The sequence below is a fragment of the Bidens hawaiensis genome, unplaced genomic scaffold (assembly GCF_021521415.1).
Source record: "Bidens hawaiensis isolate Kalapana, Puna unplaced genomic scaffold, B.hawaiensis_p1.1 tig00001576_1, whole genome shotgun sequence".
NCBI classification, from domain to species: domain Eukaryota; kingdom Viridiplantae; phylum Streptophyta; class Magnoliopsida; order Asterales; family Asteraceae; genus Bidens; species Bidens hawaiensis.
In genome coordinates, this window is record NW_027491089.1 from 186,913 (window position 1) to 205,103 (window position 18,191).

An 18,191-nucleotide genomic window follows, 5' to 3' on the forward strand; every position below is an offset into this window, starting at 1 on the left:
CTAATTAAATTTGCAGTCACAATCATCCAACCCTAATCGTCCTTACCCCTATATTTAATTTCATTATAACCAATCGGTTCTGGTGTTCTTGATCCTCTCTTGGCCGACGACTGTTATACGTAATTAATCTCTATTCAAGCAGCGTTTGCGGTAATTGTTTACATCATTGTGCTCGCCGTTTTCTGTATTCTAAAACCCCTATCATTAATCGGGCATTTAATTAAAATTATGGCCGATTCTTAATTCTAGGGTTCATAGATATTTGGGTTTATTGAAATATCTGCTTATATTGTTTCGTTATGACATTTTAAGCAAATTGCAAGCCAGCCCAGGTGGCATGTGTTAAGAGGTTAAGATCTGTGTGGCTGGGGTCATGGGTTTGAACCCCCTAGCCCGTATTTTTTTTTGTATTTGTCACACCCCATCTAAGGCCTAGGAGTGTGATCCAATAGTTGGTACCATAATTGTAAATAAATCAGAGTTGCGTTAATTTGCGAAAGTTTTATAAAACTTTAAGGATCAAAAGTATAATATATATATATATACATTCAAAAGACGGGGTTATAAAATACCCGTTTGAGTTAACAAAACATTTACTTTTTTATAATTACAAACCATCATATTAATATGTTAAGTTTACAAAAGAAATCCGAGCCATCGGATTTATATAAGTAGCACTTCGATACTCCAAGCACTAAACTTGTTCACCTGCAAAATGTAAGAAAATACGTCAGCAACAAATGCTGGTGAACACGCTAACGTAAAAATATTTTCTTTTACTTTATTACCCCTCGAGACTACGCCTGCCTCGGCCCAACGTGGCTTAGGAATAACAAAGTTAAATAACACATTATAAACTCGAGCCTCTACTCTAGGTCACCTCAGCAAACACCGCAGCGTTCAACTTAGTTAAGTTCTCGTAAATATACACAACGGTCGTACTCCCTGCAGGAGAGCATCCTACGACCAAGGGTGGTGCGATGTGCCCATTCATCGCGTAGTACCACCTATGTAAGAATCCAGACACACGTATACCACAGCCTGAGAGCTAGGTTCATACCTTTATTTATAATGGTTTTAGGAACACATAGTTCCTTGTAAACAATTTCATATAACACGTTTGATTTATTTGAAAACAAGTTTATAAAAGTTTGGGGGCGCATTCACCTTTTCGCTTTAGGATCGGCTTCACTCACCGTCCAAGGGTCTTTCCCTTATTTATCTCGCACCTATAGTACGAGTATAAATATTTGTTAGTCGGATACACGATCCGGCTTAAAACCTTTAGTCTTATTTTATATCTCAACCTCGATGAACCTTTAGTTCATTTTCTTTTACTTAAAAACCTTTAGTTTAAAAGTAATTATAAACCTTTAGTTTATATTTAAAACCCGACGTTTCTTCTTCTCCAAGAAACGTAATCTTTTTCTTCTATTATTTAAGAATACTCATTATTCATTAAATAATATTTTCATAACAAAGAGTATACATACATACTTTCACACATATATATGTATTTAACAATATTCAATAATCATACTTTCGTTCATTTCTTTGTTATGTTTTCTTTTCTTTTCTTTTATCGAGGTATCGAGTATAACCTCGACTTAAGGTTTAAGCCTTGAATATAATATTGTATTATATTGAATTGTCGTTACGCCTAACCTTATTGGCGTAATAGAAACCCTACGAAAACGAGCAGCACTCTGATGCCGCTTTACTTCTTGATATACAAATCAACGAACGCCAAATCTTCAACACTTGTTGGCACATTCTTCGAGACTTATCGCCATGATAACAACGCCTTCTTGATTGAGTGTGGGTGGATGGTGGCACGTACTTCGAGGAAACGTTGGTACACAAATGAAGGTTCGGGACACGTAAATCAAGGAAACTATGGCACGATTTTCGAGGTGGATCGTGAGTCGGGTTCTCGGGGTTTAGAGAGAAGCTAGAGAGAGATATATGTGTGTATTTGAAGTGTGAATTGTGAATACCCCGGACCTGCTATTTATAGACAATATTTTGGACCCCATCGCGGTACGCGATGAGTTCCTGGGCAGACCTATCGCGTATCGCGATATAGGTCTGATGACTCACTGCGTAGACCTGCCACGTCGCGACAGTGTTGCCACGTGGCAGCAGGTGATGCCACCGTGTGCCACGTGGCACACGTGTCACGTTGTGTCAGAAGCTCCATCGCGGTACGCGATGAGCTTATCCTTTTGTCCATCGCGTATCGCGATAGGACAAGAAATCAGATTTTTTATTTTAAACCTTAAGGTTTGGAATTTGGCATTTTCAGTCCCTATACTTTGGAAAGTTGACATTTTGAACTCGAAAATTTCACGATGTTACAGTATTCTTTGATTTAATTAATTTAAAGTATTTTAATAACATGTTTAATCAATCTAATTATATTTATTATAAGTACATAATTAATCGATATTTTACTAAAACCGACTTATTAACTCGTAGTTTTTTTCCAAATCTCGGTTAGATCTATGTGTTTGTGTATATATATATGTGTATATATCAAAGTTATTTAAAAGTTAGTAAATGCTTATATAATGAACGTTTTAAAAGGTGTTTATTTATAACTCATAATTAAAATAAAAAATATACCTTATTATTATAACTATTTGGTTAGGTATTTTATAAACCGGAGGTAATTTTATAAAAATTATATATTTAATAGTATAAGTACAAATAATTATAAACAATTATATTTTATACAATATTAATTTATAAGTAATCTTATTTAATCATAAACTTTTAAATAAATTATTGTATACCCTCAAAACTCGTCCATAACTCATTTTTTTATTAATCTATTCATTGATATGTCGTATTCCTCGTTATTATACCTGTTAGGACTTTCTTTGCTACGTCTCGGCAAGCGTGACGTCTCTTATATCTTCATTTTTATCGCGCACTTTCACTCTTGCTTACTTGCTAAGGTGAGTATTTCACTCACATGTTTACTTATTTTAAACCTTTTTGGGAACATGTGCGTACCTTATATATTTAACTATTATCTAATATTCAAAACCGCAACTGTTAATCCTTGTGTGTATATCGGTTTATGCCTAACTTGCTATTTGCTTACTTGCTTTATTTGAACGCTATTTGCTTAATTCGGCAACCGATGTCCATTTTTATGGTACAGTTTAGTCTTTGCTTGGTAGCCAATGTCCATTTATATGGATTGGTTGAGCTCTTTCTTTATGGTTTGCTTTCTTTATAGTTGTGATGATTATTATGTGCTATGGCTTATCTGTATATCTCACAGGAACAGTTTGCACTTTTACTTATTATATTATAGTATCTCAAATATGGTGTTATACTCACTCAACATTGTGTTGACAAAACCTATTGTATTTTTAACGCATATGCAGGTTATCGTGTGATGTGATTCTCAAGCTTGTATTTGAAGAAAACTTAGGTTGCATGCTAGAGAAGAAGATACAAGAATTAAAATATTCGATTTTGTTTTATTTGATTAAATTTAATTTATGTACTTTGGTTAATTTGATGTAAATGATTATTTAATTAAATCTAATAGATATTGCCACATTTAATATTGCATGATAGTACCTTGAGAGCTGTAACAAACGGTTCACGCCCCGGCATATCCGCCGTAGGTTGGGGTGTGACATATGAAAAATTAACAAATTAAGTATTTAACTTTAAAATTTAAAACATCTTATCTCTAAATAAAAATATTAACTTCTCTAAAATTGTTAAACGAGTTAACATGTCAACCCACTTTTTAACAGGTCGGGTTCTGGTTGACATGTTTTTTTAAACGTATCGGGTTCGGGTTGACCTTTTTAAGAAAACAGGTCGTGTCAGCCGACTCAAAACCTATATTTTTTGTATCGGGTTTCGGGTTGTGTCAGGATTTGAAACCATTACTGAATTTATATAAGACTAATAAAGCTCATATCAATGATCTAAGTCACATTAAAAACCCTAAAATAAAACTTTAGATTTACATCAACAAAAATTGTAGCATACTTATTTATGATATATATTTGATTTCGAATTGCTATAAAAATTAGTGATAAAAGTAGTATGAAAGTCATTTTCTAGATATATATGAACTAGTAGATTGACCCGCCGTGATGCGGCGGGGTATGTCGATAACTATTAACGAAAGCAGTAGCACATCCTTGGCTTGCATAATCGAAGTTTTACATAGCAAACTTATAACCCTTCCTTACATCACAGTTGAGTGTCTTTCTAACAAAATGTTACTAATTACAAGACATTAATTAAAAAACTGTTCATTTGGTATTCAATACATGTTAGTGTGTACTGCCAAAAGGAAAGGTTCTATATTTGCTGCAACGACGCGATGAACCAGTTGTTACCGTCTCGACAAAAAGTTTGTGGTAGCGCATACGTCATCTGTTTATTTGATCCCGGATCTGCACGTAGTTTACAACATGTGTTGAAATCAAACATATGCATTCAATTCTTTCAACTTACTCTTGTGTTTTCCTATCAAAGTGTATTAAGATGAACGACTCATCTTTATCGCCCTGAGTTATAACCTTGCAGCAACCTGAAAAATTAGTTTACATTTACTACTACAAAACTGAAAAGACAGATTGCATAAAGTGTAAAATGACTTGTTTTGTCTTTTTAAGCTTGCAAGATGATCAACGTGGTTTAGAAGAGAAGGAAGGCTTGAGTCATTTCTTTCTTCTTATGTTCATTACCTTATGCAATTTAAAAACCTCAAAGCAGGATAAACACAGAACACAATATTAATTAAATAAACAACAAAAGGTGAGAAAAGGGTTTTATCATGAATATTACCACCCATCCTTCTCCTTAACCTTTGTTGCCCAGGAGGTCCAAAATGTATCAATGCATCTAACAATTGTCTGGAAACACTGCACCCAAAAATCCAAAATAAAATATAAAGTTGTTAAAAAGTAGTAGTTGAACGAAAACAAAATAATAATAAAAAGAAGAGTTTATAGACAGACATTCATTAGTTCCTTTTACCTTAAAAAGGTTAAATATTTATAAGAGTAAGATAATATTGTTGAGATAAACATACAAAATTAAAGAGTACAAATCAACCGAAGTTAAAAACACAGATATAAACTCCACCAAACTAATCATTTAGGTAGAAGGGGGCTGTCTAATACTTAGGGGTGTTTACAATTTGTTTAATACCGTAAAACTATCCAAACAATCATCAGTTTTAAAAAATTTCAAAACATACAAATGGTTTTGTTTACAGTTTACAACAAAAAAACAATCATAATCTTGATTGGATCAGACCGTTTATATATTTATATTTTTAGATACTTCAATTAAGCATTATTATTTTTTCTACTCTTAGCGTTTGGGTTACTTGAATTCAAATTGGTAATACCAATGTGAATGGCTAAAATACTTATTTGTATTCCTCTATTAAAATTGGTGAAGTCGGTGGTTATTATTATTATTTTATTTTGTTTTGTTTTCAGTATTGACATCCTATTTTAGGAGAAAGACTTAACATTAACTAAATCGATGTAGCTTGGGAACATATTATTTCTCACTTTTCAAGGCATCGGTTAAAGTATTAAAATTGTGGAAATTAAAAGAAGAATGTTTTTTATAGGGAGAGAACAATGAGAATAAGAAAATAAGTTGGGTCTTATGGAAGAGAATCATCCTTTTAAGAGACCGTAGAGGTCTCGATGCGTGTTAGAGGTGCACATAGAAACCGGTTAACCGGTTTGTATCCAATTTTGTAACCAGTTAGTAACCGGTCCAATCATAACCAGTTACTAACCGATCCTAACCGCTGGTTAGTAACCGATTTATATTATTGATTTCAAACCGGTTAACCGATTTTTTTAATTATTGTTTTATTAAAAGTCGGGTTTTTTTCCGGGTTATTAAACGGTTAACCGGTCCGGTCTAACCAGTCAAAACCGTTTCTCTAACCAGTTACTACCCGACCCGAAAAACCGGTCTAACTGGTTTCTCGTCAAATTAATAACCGGTTAGCATATTAACCGGTTAATAGTTAACCGATTTGTACACCTCTACAGTGCGTGTAGCCTACAAACCGCGAACACGGCTCTCCTAGCATAATGGTGGGTGTTATAAAAAAATAACAAATTTTCTTTTTGGGTTAAAACAATTTGGGCCTTACATAATGGGCCTCCAAAATGGGGTTTGTAGGTAGTTTATAAAGGTAGTTTAGAACATTCGAACTAACATTTAATAAACTGTTAGATTATTTTATAAAGGTTTAGCTTATTTTCTAAATACATGTTTATGAGTTTTATAAAAAATACATTCATTTTTAAGTAGTCTTAAACTTAGTTTAAAAACAAATCACCAATCTTTAACTAGATGTCTAATGAACACAATGATTGAAGACTCATTAACTTGAGGAATCAAAAATCAACTTCTTTTATGTAATGACAATTTATCTATTGGCCGTGGTTCTTCTGTTACTTAGTTCCTTATGTTTCAACCAACTCTTTCTGTGGTTGACATACGGTTAAACTATACATTAGCCGGGTGCCCAGAGTTTTTAACTTACTGATATACTTTATTGTGAATGATCGAGTAGTCCATATCGTATGCTTTATGTCCTATAATCCTCTTTCTTATATTTTAAAAATACACGATATGAAGGGAAATACATTTATTTTGTAGAAACCCTAATCTTACAATTTAAATAAATGTATTTACATGTCAAACCATCATCCTTTATACATGATCAAACACAAATAACTGAAATGTATAGAAAACAAAACAAAAGAAAAAAAGAAAACAAAATTGTAACTATATATCCATATCAATATTTTAAAATTTATAATTTTGTTTTTTTTAATGTGAATTCTTCACATCTTTTCTAACTTTTGTCTTGAAAACTAAAACATATAAATCTTCCATGGTGAAATAAAGAAAACAACCGGTTGCATGAGTCACGAATGACCCAAAATTTGAGCCCACAATGCAATGCCAAGCCGGCCCATACACTTTATCAAAATCCTGTTCAAACAAAATAATCAAATAAAAAAATAAAATCAGTTTAATTAACACCGTAAAATACACAATTATTTTTTTCAGAATATTATATTTAGAACACATGGGTTAGTCAAAAAGCAAGATTTGAATCATATCCACATGATGAGTTGGTAGCCTAAACCACCAATCGTGAGAAATAAAATTAAAATATTTATTTTTTTATATTTACTTGATTTTGTCTGCCATATTCATAGTATATTTTACATTATAGAATTTATGTATAGCCCCTTGGAGGTTTTGTATACAGTCCTAGAAAATGAGTAGATTATTGTGCAATTTAAGAGTTATTAGGGATAACATAGATAACATTCGATGTTATAAAAAGAACCTTGTATTGTTGTCATTATTAAAAACGTCTTTAAATATAAAAATACCAACATTTTTACTTATAGGTTAAAGTAGGCACTTTGATGAAATTAAAAAAACAGAAACTTAGATAAAAAGTTGCATATAATTAGTGAAATGAAAGAAAATAAAAAGTGCGTAATATTGTGCTTTCAAAGACTTGTTTATGACTTTATGATATAGTCATATAGAGTTGACATGTAAAAACGTATTTCATGCTATAAAGCTAAAAAAAATTTGTAGGGGACATAAATATTAACGTATAGATAAAACCAATAAAATGCTTATTTTGTAAACTTTATTCGTATCTTTTTATACACCTAACAAATTAAATCAATTTAATATCAAGGGCAACTTGATTAACTTGAAATAGAAATACAGACAAAAAAAAAGTTGTATATTTTTTCACTTGCCAATTTTATGTTAAACTAAAAAAAATAACTTATTATTTTATTCTAAACTTTGGGAGAACAAAAATGATAGTAGTCATTTTGTCAACATCATGCTATAAAAACAGCAAATACTATTCTACACTACCCCTAAACGGGTATGATACTCTTAAATTCAGACAGTCTTTTGAAAATTCTTCAAATGACCGTTTGAAAAACTAAATGACTACAATTTAACGAACCTTTAAAACAACCGTTTAAAAAGTAGAGAAATTATGATTTAACATCTTAACCTTCAAACAACCGTTTGACAAAATTTCAAAAGACTGTATGGTATTTTATTAAAGATGACTATTAAAGATGACGTGTGCATAATAGACCCAATAAAAAACTTTCAAAAGTTATATAATCTTATATAACAAAATACGTACCTTTTTCATATTAAAAGCAATTTGCCTTGGACTAGACTTATCCAAACTATCAAACGTCCTTCTAGCACACCGGAATGCATGAACTTGCATGAACGCCGGCATGTCCGTCACCAACACCTTCACTTGATACAAATCCGCCACTTCGCCGACATTAATCATCACCATCTCCGCCCTATTCTCCGCCGACCGCCGCCCCGCCACCACCCCTACCTCAATTCCCACTTTCCCTTTCTTTCCTTCTTCCACCACCGAAGCCGACTTCCGGCCATCTTTGACCGCCGGAACCGGTCTCCGGCCGCCGTCCACCGCCGCCGGAAGTGATTTTCTTGATGTTTCTAACACCACTTCTTTTGTATCTTCTTTGGTTAAATTGTTATTAATAATATTATTATTAATATGATTGTGATTGGTTTCGCGGTAGGTTTTTGATCGCCGGAGTAGTGATCCTAAGCTCCGGATTATTATTTTCTTGGTGGTGGTTGATGGTGGTGTTGATGGTTGATGGTTGCCGGTGTCAAGTTTGTATACATGCATGACTCCTTTTTTATTGGTGGACATTTTGGATATTGCAAGTGGAAGATTATGATGGATTAAACTTAAGAAGAATTAAAGAAAGACACATAAAGATATAATAATGAATATATATAGGGTTTAGATGATCAATTCACAATGCTAGCTAGACGTAATATAATGTATATCTGTGTGTACTCACGGGTGAGCAAAAGTGAGATTGTACTAATTTTGATGTTATATTACTAATCTCATGAAAATAACGTTAAAAGCGACGGAAGGTTAATCAGGCATCATGTGGTGCCGCTGATAGCCGAAAGACAAGGGTACATGTACCAGTCGGCGTTGCCCCGATGGTTGAGTGCTATGTGCCTTATGTCCAAGGTTTGATGCAAAACTACTATCGAGTCGGGGGTCTCACCGGAAGCAGCCTCTCTATTCCTAAAGGGTACAGAGGTAAGGCGTCTACATCTTACCCTTCTCAAACCCTACCATAGCTTTGCTATTAGTAAGATATAATGAGTACGATGATGATGTATTACATGTGTTGCATATTACATACATATAACCTATAACCTATAACCTATATATATGTGTATATATGCGTAAGTAAACAATGAAAATTAAAAAAAAGAAACTATATTAAAATACTAGATCAACATACGTGGGTAAAGTACAAATTTAAACATCATTGTTAAAAACTTAAAAGAGTAATTAGGTTTGGTTTCTTTTCGTATGCTTACTATCTTTTTAACCATACCATATGGGTGGGTTAAATGATTTGAGTTTCGGGTTACAGGTAACAAGAATACTGGAGGGTATTTTTTATCCTCATAAGATTATAATCGAGTATACCTTATACTTATGGAGAAACTCGCAAACCGGGTGGATAATGAATAAGCTTCACTACTAGAAAAATAGATGTTTTTCTACAATCAAATTGTAGGAAACTTGTTGGAAAAATCCAGTTTCTAACAGTTTTTCAATAAAAAAGTTGTTGGAAAAACAAATGCTTAAAAATCGTTTTCAATCATTTTTCAACAACTTTTGTTACAAAATTGCTACAAAAATATGTGGTTGTAAACTTCTTACAACTTTCCTACAAAAACTATTTGACTTATTATTAGATAATATTGTAGTAAAGTTGGAGCTTATTTTTTTTGTTGGAAATCTGTTGGAACTATTTGTCATAGGAAATTTATAGGAAATTTTTGTTAAAAAATGACTTGTTTTCTAGTAGTGCTTTACGCCGAGGAATGGAACATGATATAACACATAGTCTATATTCAGGAACAAAAAAGTATACTATTCCTAGGTACAAGAAAGTATATAAATAAACTAACTATTTAACGTTTTAATATGTAAAACAATTTAAATGTCAAGATCATTCATATTGAAATTCTTTATCCTCAAAACATATAGCTACAACTCACCTTAATATTTAAATTTTGTTTATATATGAAAAGTATGGTTCAAAACCGAATGTTATAGTAGACTTTTCTCTTGAGGAGTTTAGGAGTTGAAGAGGTAGGTCCCAGCAGAGCCCAGTTGGAACCGCAAGACCGACCTCAAAGAGGGACGTCTGCGCAGTTGGACCCGCAAGACTCACCTTCAAGAGGGACGTCTGCGCAAAGACTAAACTCGCAAGACTCACCTTGAAGAGGGGAGTCTGCGCAAAAACCAACTGGATCCGCAGGACCCACCATGCTCAGAGACGTGACGTCCTTACGCGCAGTACGCAAGCTGTTCCCGCAGGAAAAGCCTCCCAATGGTCGACGTACTCCGCCTGTTCCCGCAGCAGCGGATACTAGCCATCAGGGAAGGCTACCCGCGCAGCAAGGCTACACGCACAAGGCACTAACTCTTAAATAATTCAGTAATGTCACCTGAAGAAGGAGTGAGCAAGCCGGGAATACTCCCGCCCAAAGCCGGGAAAACTCCCGCCCAAATGAGCCAGTCCGTACGCTACTGGAGGACCTTTTGTACTGTACCTGCCAAGGTATAGTACAAAAGGTCTGACCAAAGCAGCGACATCTCACTGACAACAGTACGACGAGCAGCACGCTCTACTACTTTATGTCACTATCAGCCGCTGCCTACTCACCAACCCCTGTCGTGGCACGTGCATAGCCTGCAGTTGGTGGGAAAGGAATAGTACACAGCCGGCCTGGTCACTATCAGCCGCTGCCTACCCACCAACCACCAGCATGGCACGTGCATAGCACACAGTTGGTAGAACAGGAATACTATTCAGCCGGCTGTACCTGCTTGGAAACCTACCTTCGGCTATAAATACTCCAACACCTTGGAACGGTATTATGATCTTATCACATCTTATATCTTCATATATTATCTGATATCTGCTCTAGTCATTCTCTTAATATACACTTATATTCAAGAGCAATCTAATCTGATTCTCACGCCGGAGGGTGGTCACAAGGAGGTACCCCCCCATTCTCAGTGACGAGCTCACGGTGTCTGTTTTGCAGGTCATCAGAAGAATAACCATCTTGCCGGACATAACCCTCGTGGGAAACATCTACTTAACCCCCAGATTATCCGTAATCTGCCCGGGGTCACCTAGTGTTTCTTCATTGGCGCCATCCGTGCATAAAAGCTAGAACTACTTCTTTTTCAGTTTTTTCAAAACTTCTGGAAAGATGGTTAACGTTACTCCTGTCCCAAGGCCAGGGAGTAACCAAGAAACCCCGGTAACCACAACCCCAGCTACTGGGGGGAACACCGGCGAGTACACACATTTTACGAACACTACCCCGGTTACCCAAGCCGGGGCAAGTGCAGTAAATTTTACGAACACTACCCCGGTTACCCGAGCCGGGGCAAGTGCAGTAAACAATCTTTCACTGGGATTCACCGATGCCCAGTTGGAGAGACAACAGACGAAGCTCCCCCGCCAAACACTCGATCAAGTTAAAGCGTGGGCCGAAGCACGTCAGAAGGAATTCCAAGCTGAGTTGGATGAACGCTTGCGTTCACTCCAACAGGCTGACGAATTCGGAAGCACTCGACAACAGCTCAACATGAGCAGTGAGTGCGAGTCCTAGGACGATGATCGGGAGGAATCCGACACCGACGCAAACCCTCGCCATAGGGCGAAACGGAAGCGTAAGGAAACGGACTTCCAACCGAGAAGGAATTTCGGAGAAACCTTAAAACCAAGGAATGCGGGGGGAAACCCACGTGACTTCTCCAAAACCTTTAGACCAACTGCTGCAAATGCGGGAACGTCCATGTTTGCAAGGGACGTTGCGGAAGCAATCGCCCCGAGAAGTGCCAAACAGATGTCCAACATCGGCACTTATGATGGTATATCCGACCCAGACGATCATTTGAACAGATTCATAGCGGGGGCAACCGTCAGCAACTGGACGGAACCCACGTGGTGTTATATCAGATGACGCTGGTTGGAGCGGCTAGAGCGTGGTTTGACCGTCTACCGGTCCACCACATCTACGATTGGGCAGACTTCCAGCAGAAGTTCAGCCAGCACTTCAGCCAACAAAGAAAGTACACTGAAGAGCAATGGACAATCCTCAACTGCACCCGAGAGGAAGACGAGTCTTTGCTAGACTTTATCACGCGCTTCAATTCAAAGAAGCTAAGTCTGGGCGCTATTAGCGAAGATCTTGTTCGCGCCGCCTTCATCCAAGGCGCGAAAGACCCAGAGATCATCCGCACCTTAACGGGTAAAGATGGCATGCCATCCACGTGGGATGCCATCATGACAGCAGCTAAACGCTTCGCGGAAACGGAAAAGCAACTGGGTAGAGATCTTCCCCAGAGCACAAACCTCTACACACAGAAAACAAGAGAAAACAACATCCTTACCGCCCGACTAAACAAAAAGAGGAAGCTAGGCATTTGGCAGTCAAGGGTAAACTTTGACACCTCATCCGGCTCGCACCCTCGGTTAGGCGGAAAGGATAACATGCAGTCGTCGAACCGGAACTCCAGATGGACGCCACTCACCAAAAGCGTCACCGAGATATTCGACACCGAGAGGCTTCCATGGCCAAAGGCTCCAATTACCCGACAGCGTCCAAACGCTGATCAAAGCAAATTCTGTGACTTCCACAAGACAAAAGGCCACACCACCGACGAATGCATAGACTTGAAGGACATCATCGAGACATTCGTCAGAGATGGAGAACTCGTACACCTCGTGGCGTAAAGGAAGCTGAGCAGGCCAACGCGTGTAGAACCCCAGTTGGGGAAAACACGGATAAAACTGCAGCTTCAATGTTGGAGACTACATACTGCGTAAACAACGAGATTCCGAACCAGGTGAATATCGGCTCGAAAGGCTCGATGACACTCCCATCCCAAGAACATGGAAGGGAGCTCAATTACACAGTCTGCATGTAGATCAATTCCAAACTTGTAAAGAAAAGGCCCAGAGCCACTTCTAATGGAAATGATTCTCCTTATCACATTGACGCTGATGGTCTTACATTTATACTTATGAACTTTCCACACTGATATGCCGGTCTTCACCGCATACATAAGTGCGAAAGAAAGTCGTTGCGTGTGGAAGGCGGCAAAACCCGCATAAACACAAAAAAACGACAAATTTCTAAAGAAAAGATAAGGAAAACCTTCACGCAGGTCAGTTATAGGTAAAGTTTGGTCATCCCACTAAATGAAAGTGACGGTCCTACCCGCACAATCATGATAGAGGAAATTGAACATTAACCTATTGACAACCGCGCGTCGAACGGTTAACTTATTCAAAACACTGATATGCCGGTTTTCACCGCATAAATAAGTGGGGAAGTAAGTCGTTGCGTGTGGACGGTGGCAAAACCCGCATAAGCACAAAAAACGATAAAAATTTCTAACAGATAAGAACAACCTTCACGCAGGTCAGTTATAGGTAAAGTTTAGTCATCCTACTAAATGAAAGTGACGGTCCCACCCGCACAATCATGATAGAGGAAACTAAACATTAACCTATTGACAACCGCGCGTCGAAAGGTTTAACTTATTCAAAACACTGATATGCCGGTATTCACCGCATAAATAAGTGTGAAAAGAAGTCGTTGCGTGTGGAAGGCGGCAAAACCCGCATAAACACAAAAAACGGCAAAAATTTCTAAGAGATGAGGACAACCTTCACGCAGGTCAGTTATAGGTAAAGTTTAGTCATCCCACTAAATGAAAGTGACGGTCCTACCCGCACAATCATGATAGAGGAAACTGAACATTAACCTATTGACAACCGCGCGTCGAAAGGTTTAACTTATTCAAAACACTTAGAAAATCTCTAAGGAAAAGATGAGGAAAACCTCCACGCAGGTCAGATGTAGGTAAAGTTTAGCCATCCTAAGTGAAAGTGACGGTCTTACCCGCACAATCACGAAAGAGGAAGCAAAACTTTAACCTATTATCCGCCACGTTGAAAGGTTAACTTATCCAAAATACTCAAGAAATTGCTAAGCTAAACCAAAATATGCGTGAAACAAAACATATAAGGTTTACAACGCAAGGCATTAACAAATGATTTATATTCCATCAAGATTCAAGTATTACAAGAATGGCTGGGCACATACCCGCATACAAGAATATAAATCTATACAAAAAAAAATCTATCCTAAAGGTGGGAAGGGATCTCAAGGTTCAAACTTCAGGACCACTCCCTCCAAACCCACTCGTACCCGCACCATCAGTTGGCTGTGGCGGTTCAAGGAAAGTCTTGAGGATAGTTAGCCCATCATCAGCGGCAGCAACTTCGTTCACCTTCTCCACCACTGGATGCGGGAAGGCAGCATACTGGTTCACTGCTTGGTCATAAGCAGCTTCAGTATCTACATCGTACAGAGGGAAGTTGGAAGGCGGGATGCCTTGTTCAACAAACCCTAGACCAAGCAGGAAGCCGTCCTTTTCCCCATCCTCATGAGAAGCGTTGAGGGCTGAGCTCATAGCATCGTCATATGATGTGTCCGTGAAGACCCGATGCACAACCTACAAAACAAAAATACCAAGTATCAAAACCTTTTCTAAGTACAAAGAAAAGCGTAAAGACGTTATGAAGCTAAGCTTACCTGCGACAACGCTTCTCGTAGAAGCCATTCCTTGGTAACCAGAGCCTCCTGGAGGGCAGCTTGAGCTTGGTTACGGGCGCGTTCGGCTTCACTTTTGTTAAGGTTGGCAAGCAACACTTCCTTAGCAGCAGCCTCTTCAACGCCCTTTAGCTTACGCTCAGTATGGTCAAGCATACCCCTCTGGTCCAAGATCTCTTGAAGCTTCTTGGCGTCTTCCATGGCCAAGGCGTCATGAGCCTGCTGGAGCCTCTCTAGTTTGGCTTTGAGCTCCTCATTCTCGGCGCGCAGAGGCTCTGCAACAGCTTCAGCCTTGGTGGCCCTCTTGGTTGCGTTCCGCGCAGTTTCCTTAGCCAACCGAAGCTGCTCGTTAACAGCTTGGGTAGCCTTGGAACGGGCCTCGAGACGGACCTGAACTTCAACCTCAAGGGCCTTGAAGGCCTTCTCCTTCTCCGCAGCAACGGCGGAGAGTCTCCTGTTCTCCTCCCGGATAGCCCGCGCCTGAGCTACTTCTTGGATACGAGCCGCCTTTAACTTGTCGTTTTCACGACAAAGCAGCTCGACGCGCGGCTGCATCCGGGCAAGGAGTATTCGAAGCTCGTTTGTCAGCCTACTCTCCTGGTAGCTTGACATAGCTTCTCCCAGTGCACCACTGGGGGCGGCGTGGCGCGCCCACTCGACGCAGTCCACAGCCGTCCGAAGGGTGGTTCCCCGGCGGATGTTCCACCGCGGAACATACACCTCATTCGAATCCGACACTGCAAAAACAAAAAACAGTTTGGAAAAGATGATAAAAAAAAGAGGCCAAGATAACCCTACGCACCTGTAGGGTCGACAGCAGGCCGGTAGCCGCCAAACCCATCACCTGAACCTAAGGGATATCCATCCAAAAGGTCAAGGAGACGGGAAGGAGGCACAGATTGGTTAGACGCCCCAACCCCGAACATACCTGAAGGACCGGCCGTAGTCGCCGGCGCCGGAGGAGGCATGGTGGAGGCCGCCGCAGTAGAAACCAACGGAGGTGAACTCACAGGAGGTGAACTCACAACCGTGGCCGTCGCTGCGGGAAAACCCGTAGGAGAAATCACCGCCGGCTCAGTGAAGGATTCCGTGAATATGGCACTGACAGCCGGCGGAGATGACGTTACAGTTGGAACAGTTGCCTCAACAGGATGAGCAACTGAACCAATACTGCAAATAGGCGCAGCCGCCTGGGTCGTCGCCTCAGGTAGGTTGACCAAACCTACCGTCATGGGTCCAGAACTGCTCCTCCCCGCATCACCTTGGAATGCAGTGACATCCACGCCTGCATGAAGACAAGATATTAAAAACAATGACGGAAAGAATTACGGGTAAGAAACAAAAAGTACTTACGAGTTTTCTTAATCTTGAAGGATCTGACGGGCGGGGACGAACCCGATGGAACTGGCCTCTTCACGCCAATCACCGTCGTGGAACTTGGTCGCGCGGAAGTGGCAGCTGTCTCAACCTCCGAGACAGTTGTCTCACCACCACCAGGGTTCCCCGCCGCCTCCTCGCTTTCGGTCTCTGAGTCAGACCGATTCACCGGATCGGCAGTGGAGGCAACCTTCGCCTTCCCCTTCCCGCCAGCAGCCATCTTCCTCGCGAAGAAAGGACCATCTGCGGATTCCTCATCAGAAGATGACAAAATTAGAGGAATTCCGTCAGAGGTTTGAGCATTGAGAGGGCGAGGGTTAAATAATCTTTTACCTGGCCGCGTGGCGCTCAGTATTTCGTGGCCTGGCGGGTAGGCCTCCACAAACCGATCCGCCGTTTGCTCAAGGATGGGCAACTCGTTCTCATCAAGAGCACGAGTACCCATCCGAGCGGGACCACCAGCCTCCCGCGGATGCAGGAGCGATTGTAAGTCATTCCCCTCTGAAATAAAAAGAGAAACAGTTAGAAAAAAAAACCTAAATCAGCAAAACGATGTGAATCATACCGTAAGGGATAGAGTTCAAACCGTATTCAAGGACGATGGGAATCTGCGGCGCCTCTGCCCCTGCATCCTTCCACACCCGGCTCATCCCGAGCATCACCATCCCGGACTCCGCAAAGCGGTAAACCGGAGACCGGATCCGGGAAATCTTGGCAAACCATTCCGCCCTCTGGTAGTTGGAGGCATGAAGGCTGGGGAGTGCTCTCCCGTGCTTGAATGTCATCGCTATGGGGACGACACGGGCAGAGATGTAGAAGAACTCCCGCTTCCAAGACCGAAGACTGCGCTCGGTAGCACAGATCTTCAAACCCATGATCCGGGTGACCAAGGTGTACCAGCCTTGGATGCACCTCCAGGAGTAGAAGGTCATCAGCCGGTCGACATGGGGCTCCACACCAAGAATGAGACACACCCATTCAAAATGGCGGATCTTGGCGATCGCCATTGGGTGTACCTCCGTCAGGTGCACACCGTGTCTCTCCAAAACACGGTATACAAACTTCGTCAATGGGAACCTGAGATTCCCATAGACGAAGAATGCAACATATACCCCTATCTTGCCTTTGGGGGCATCGTACACCGTCTGATGAGACGCAGGAAACTCAGGCTCGAAAGGCTCGAGCATGAACTTCCTGACAATGTACTGATAGAGGTCGACGGGAAGAGCACACTGGCACTCGCCAGCAGTACTCTTATCGTCCTTGTCAGAAGTGGACGATGGGTTCTCGACGTACACGTCAGACTCCTCGGCGGTAGCCTCAAGATCATGAGTAGAAGACATGTTTTGGATGTAAAGAAGAACGATTTCAGGAGAATGCTCGACAGAAAAGTTAGAGTATTCGCCGGAAATCGTTTAGAAGAAGAAGAGAAGTGAAACTGTGAGTTGAGATGCATCCTCTCCTCCCTTTATATACTCATCGCAATAAATGCGATGAATTTAATGCGGAAGAGAGAGGAAAGCGCAGGTGCAATGAAACTATGACACGTGGAATATGCAAGCTGGCAACAACTGTTGACAGGATGCGTGCCGTAAACTTCGCGGCCACGCGCCCGAAAACTCGCGCCCACGCGCCTGAAAAAGCGTCTGGAATGACCATATACTGTCACGTCGCCATAACTTCATGCACGTCCTGAAACTGTCAGAAGAAACCGTCAGACCACGCTGACGTCCCTTCAATAGTTGGACTGTTCTTATCCTTTCACCAACTCTTCGAATTTCAAAAAGATTCAAAAGTAAGCGGGACTTTACCCCCTTACCTTGGTAACCAAATAACCGTAAGACAGGTGCGGGTACAGTGTTAAGGCAAAACCCTTCACATATCTAGTACCCGCAGGGAATTGAAGCCAAGAATACCTCGGCAACCAAGTAACTATAAGACGGGTACGGGTACAGTGTCAAGGCAAAACCGCAGTGTCAAGGCGAAACCCTTCACATACTTAGCAC

General features: G+C 40.2%; 1 protein-coding gene across 1 annotated transcript; it reads right to left on the reverse strand.

The window, feature by feature from the left end:
• Positions 1–6,818: 6,818 nt before the first annotated feature.
• Positions 6,819–8,874, reverse strand: LOC143588484 (uncharacterized). The gene is made up of 2 exons (XM_077069473.1): positions 8,219–8,874; positions 6,819–7,017 (listed from the first exon to the last, which is right to left on the reverse strand). The coding sequence occupies exons 1-2, from the start codon at positions 8,774–8,776 to the stop codon at positions 6,853–6,855; spliced, it is 723 nt and encodes a 240-aa protein (XP_076925588.1). The 5' UTR covers positions 8,777–8,874; the 3' UTR covers positions 6,819–6,852.
• Between the last annotated feature and the right edge of the window lie 9,317 nt (positions 8,875–18,191).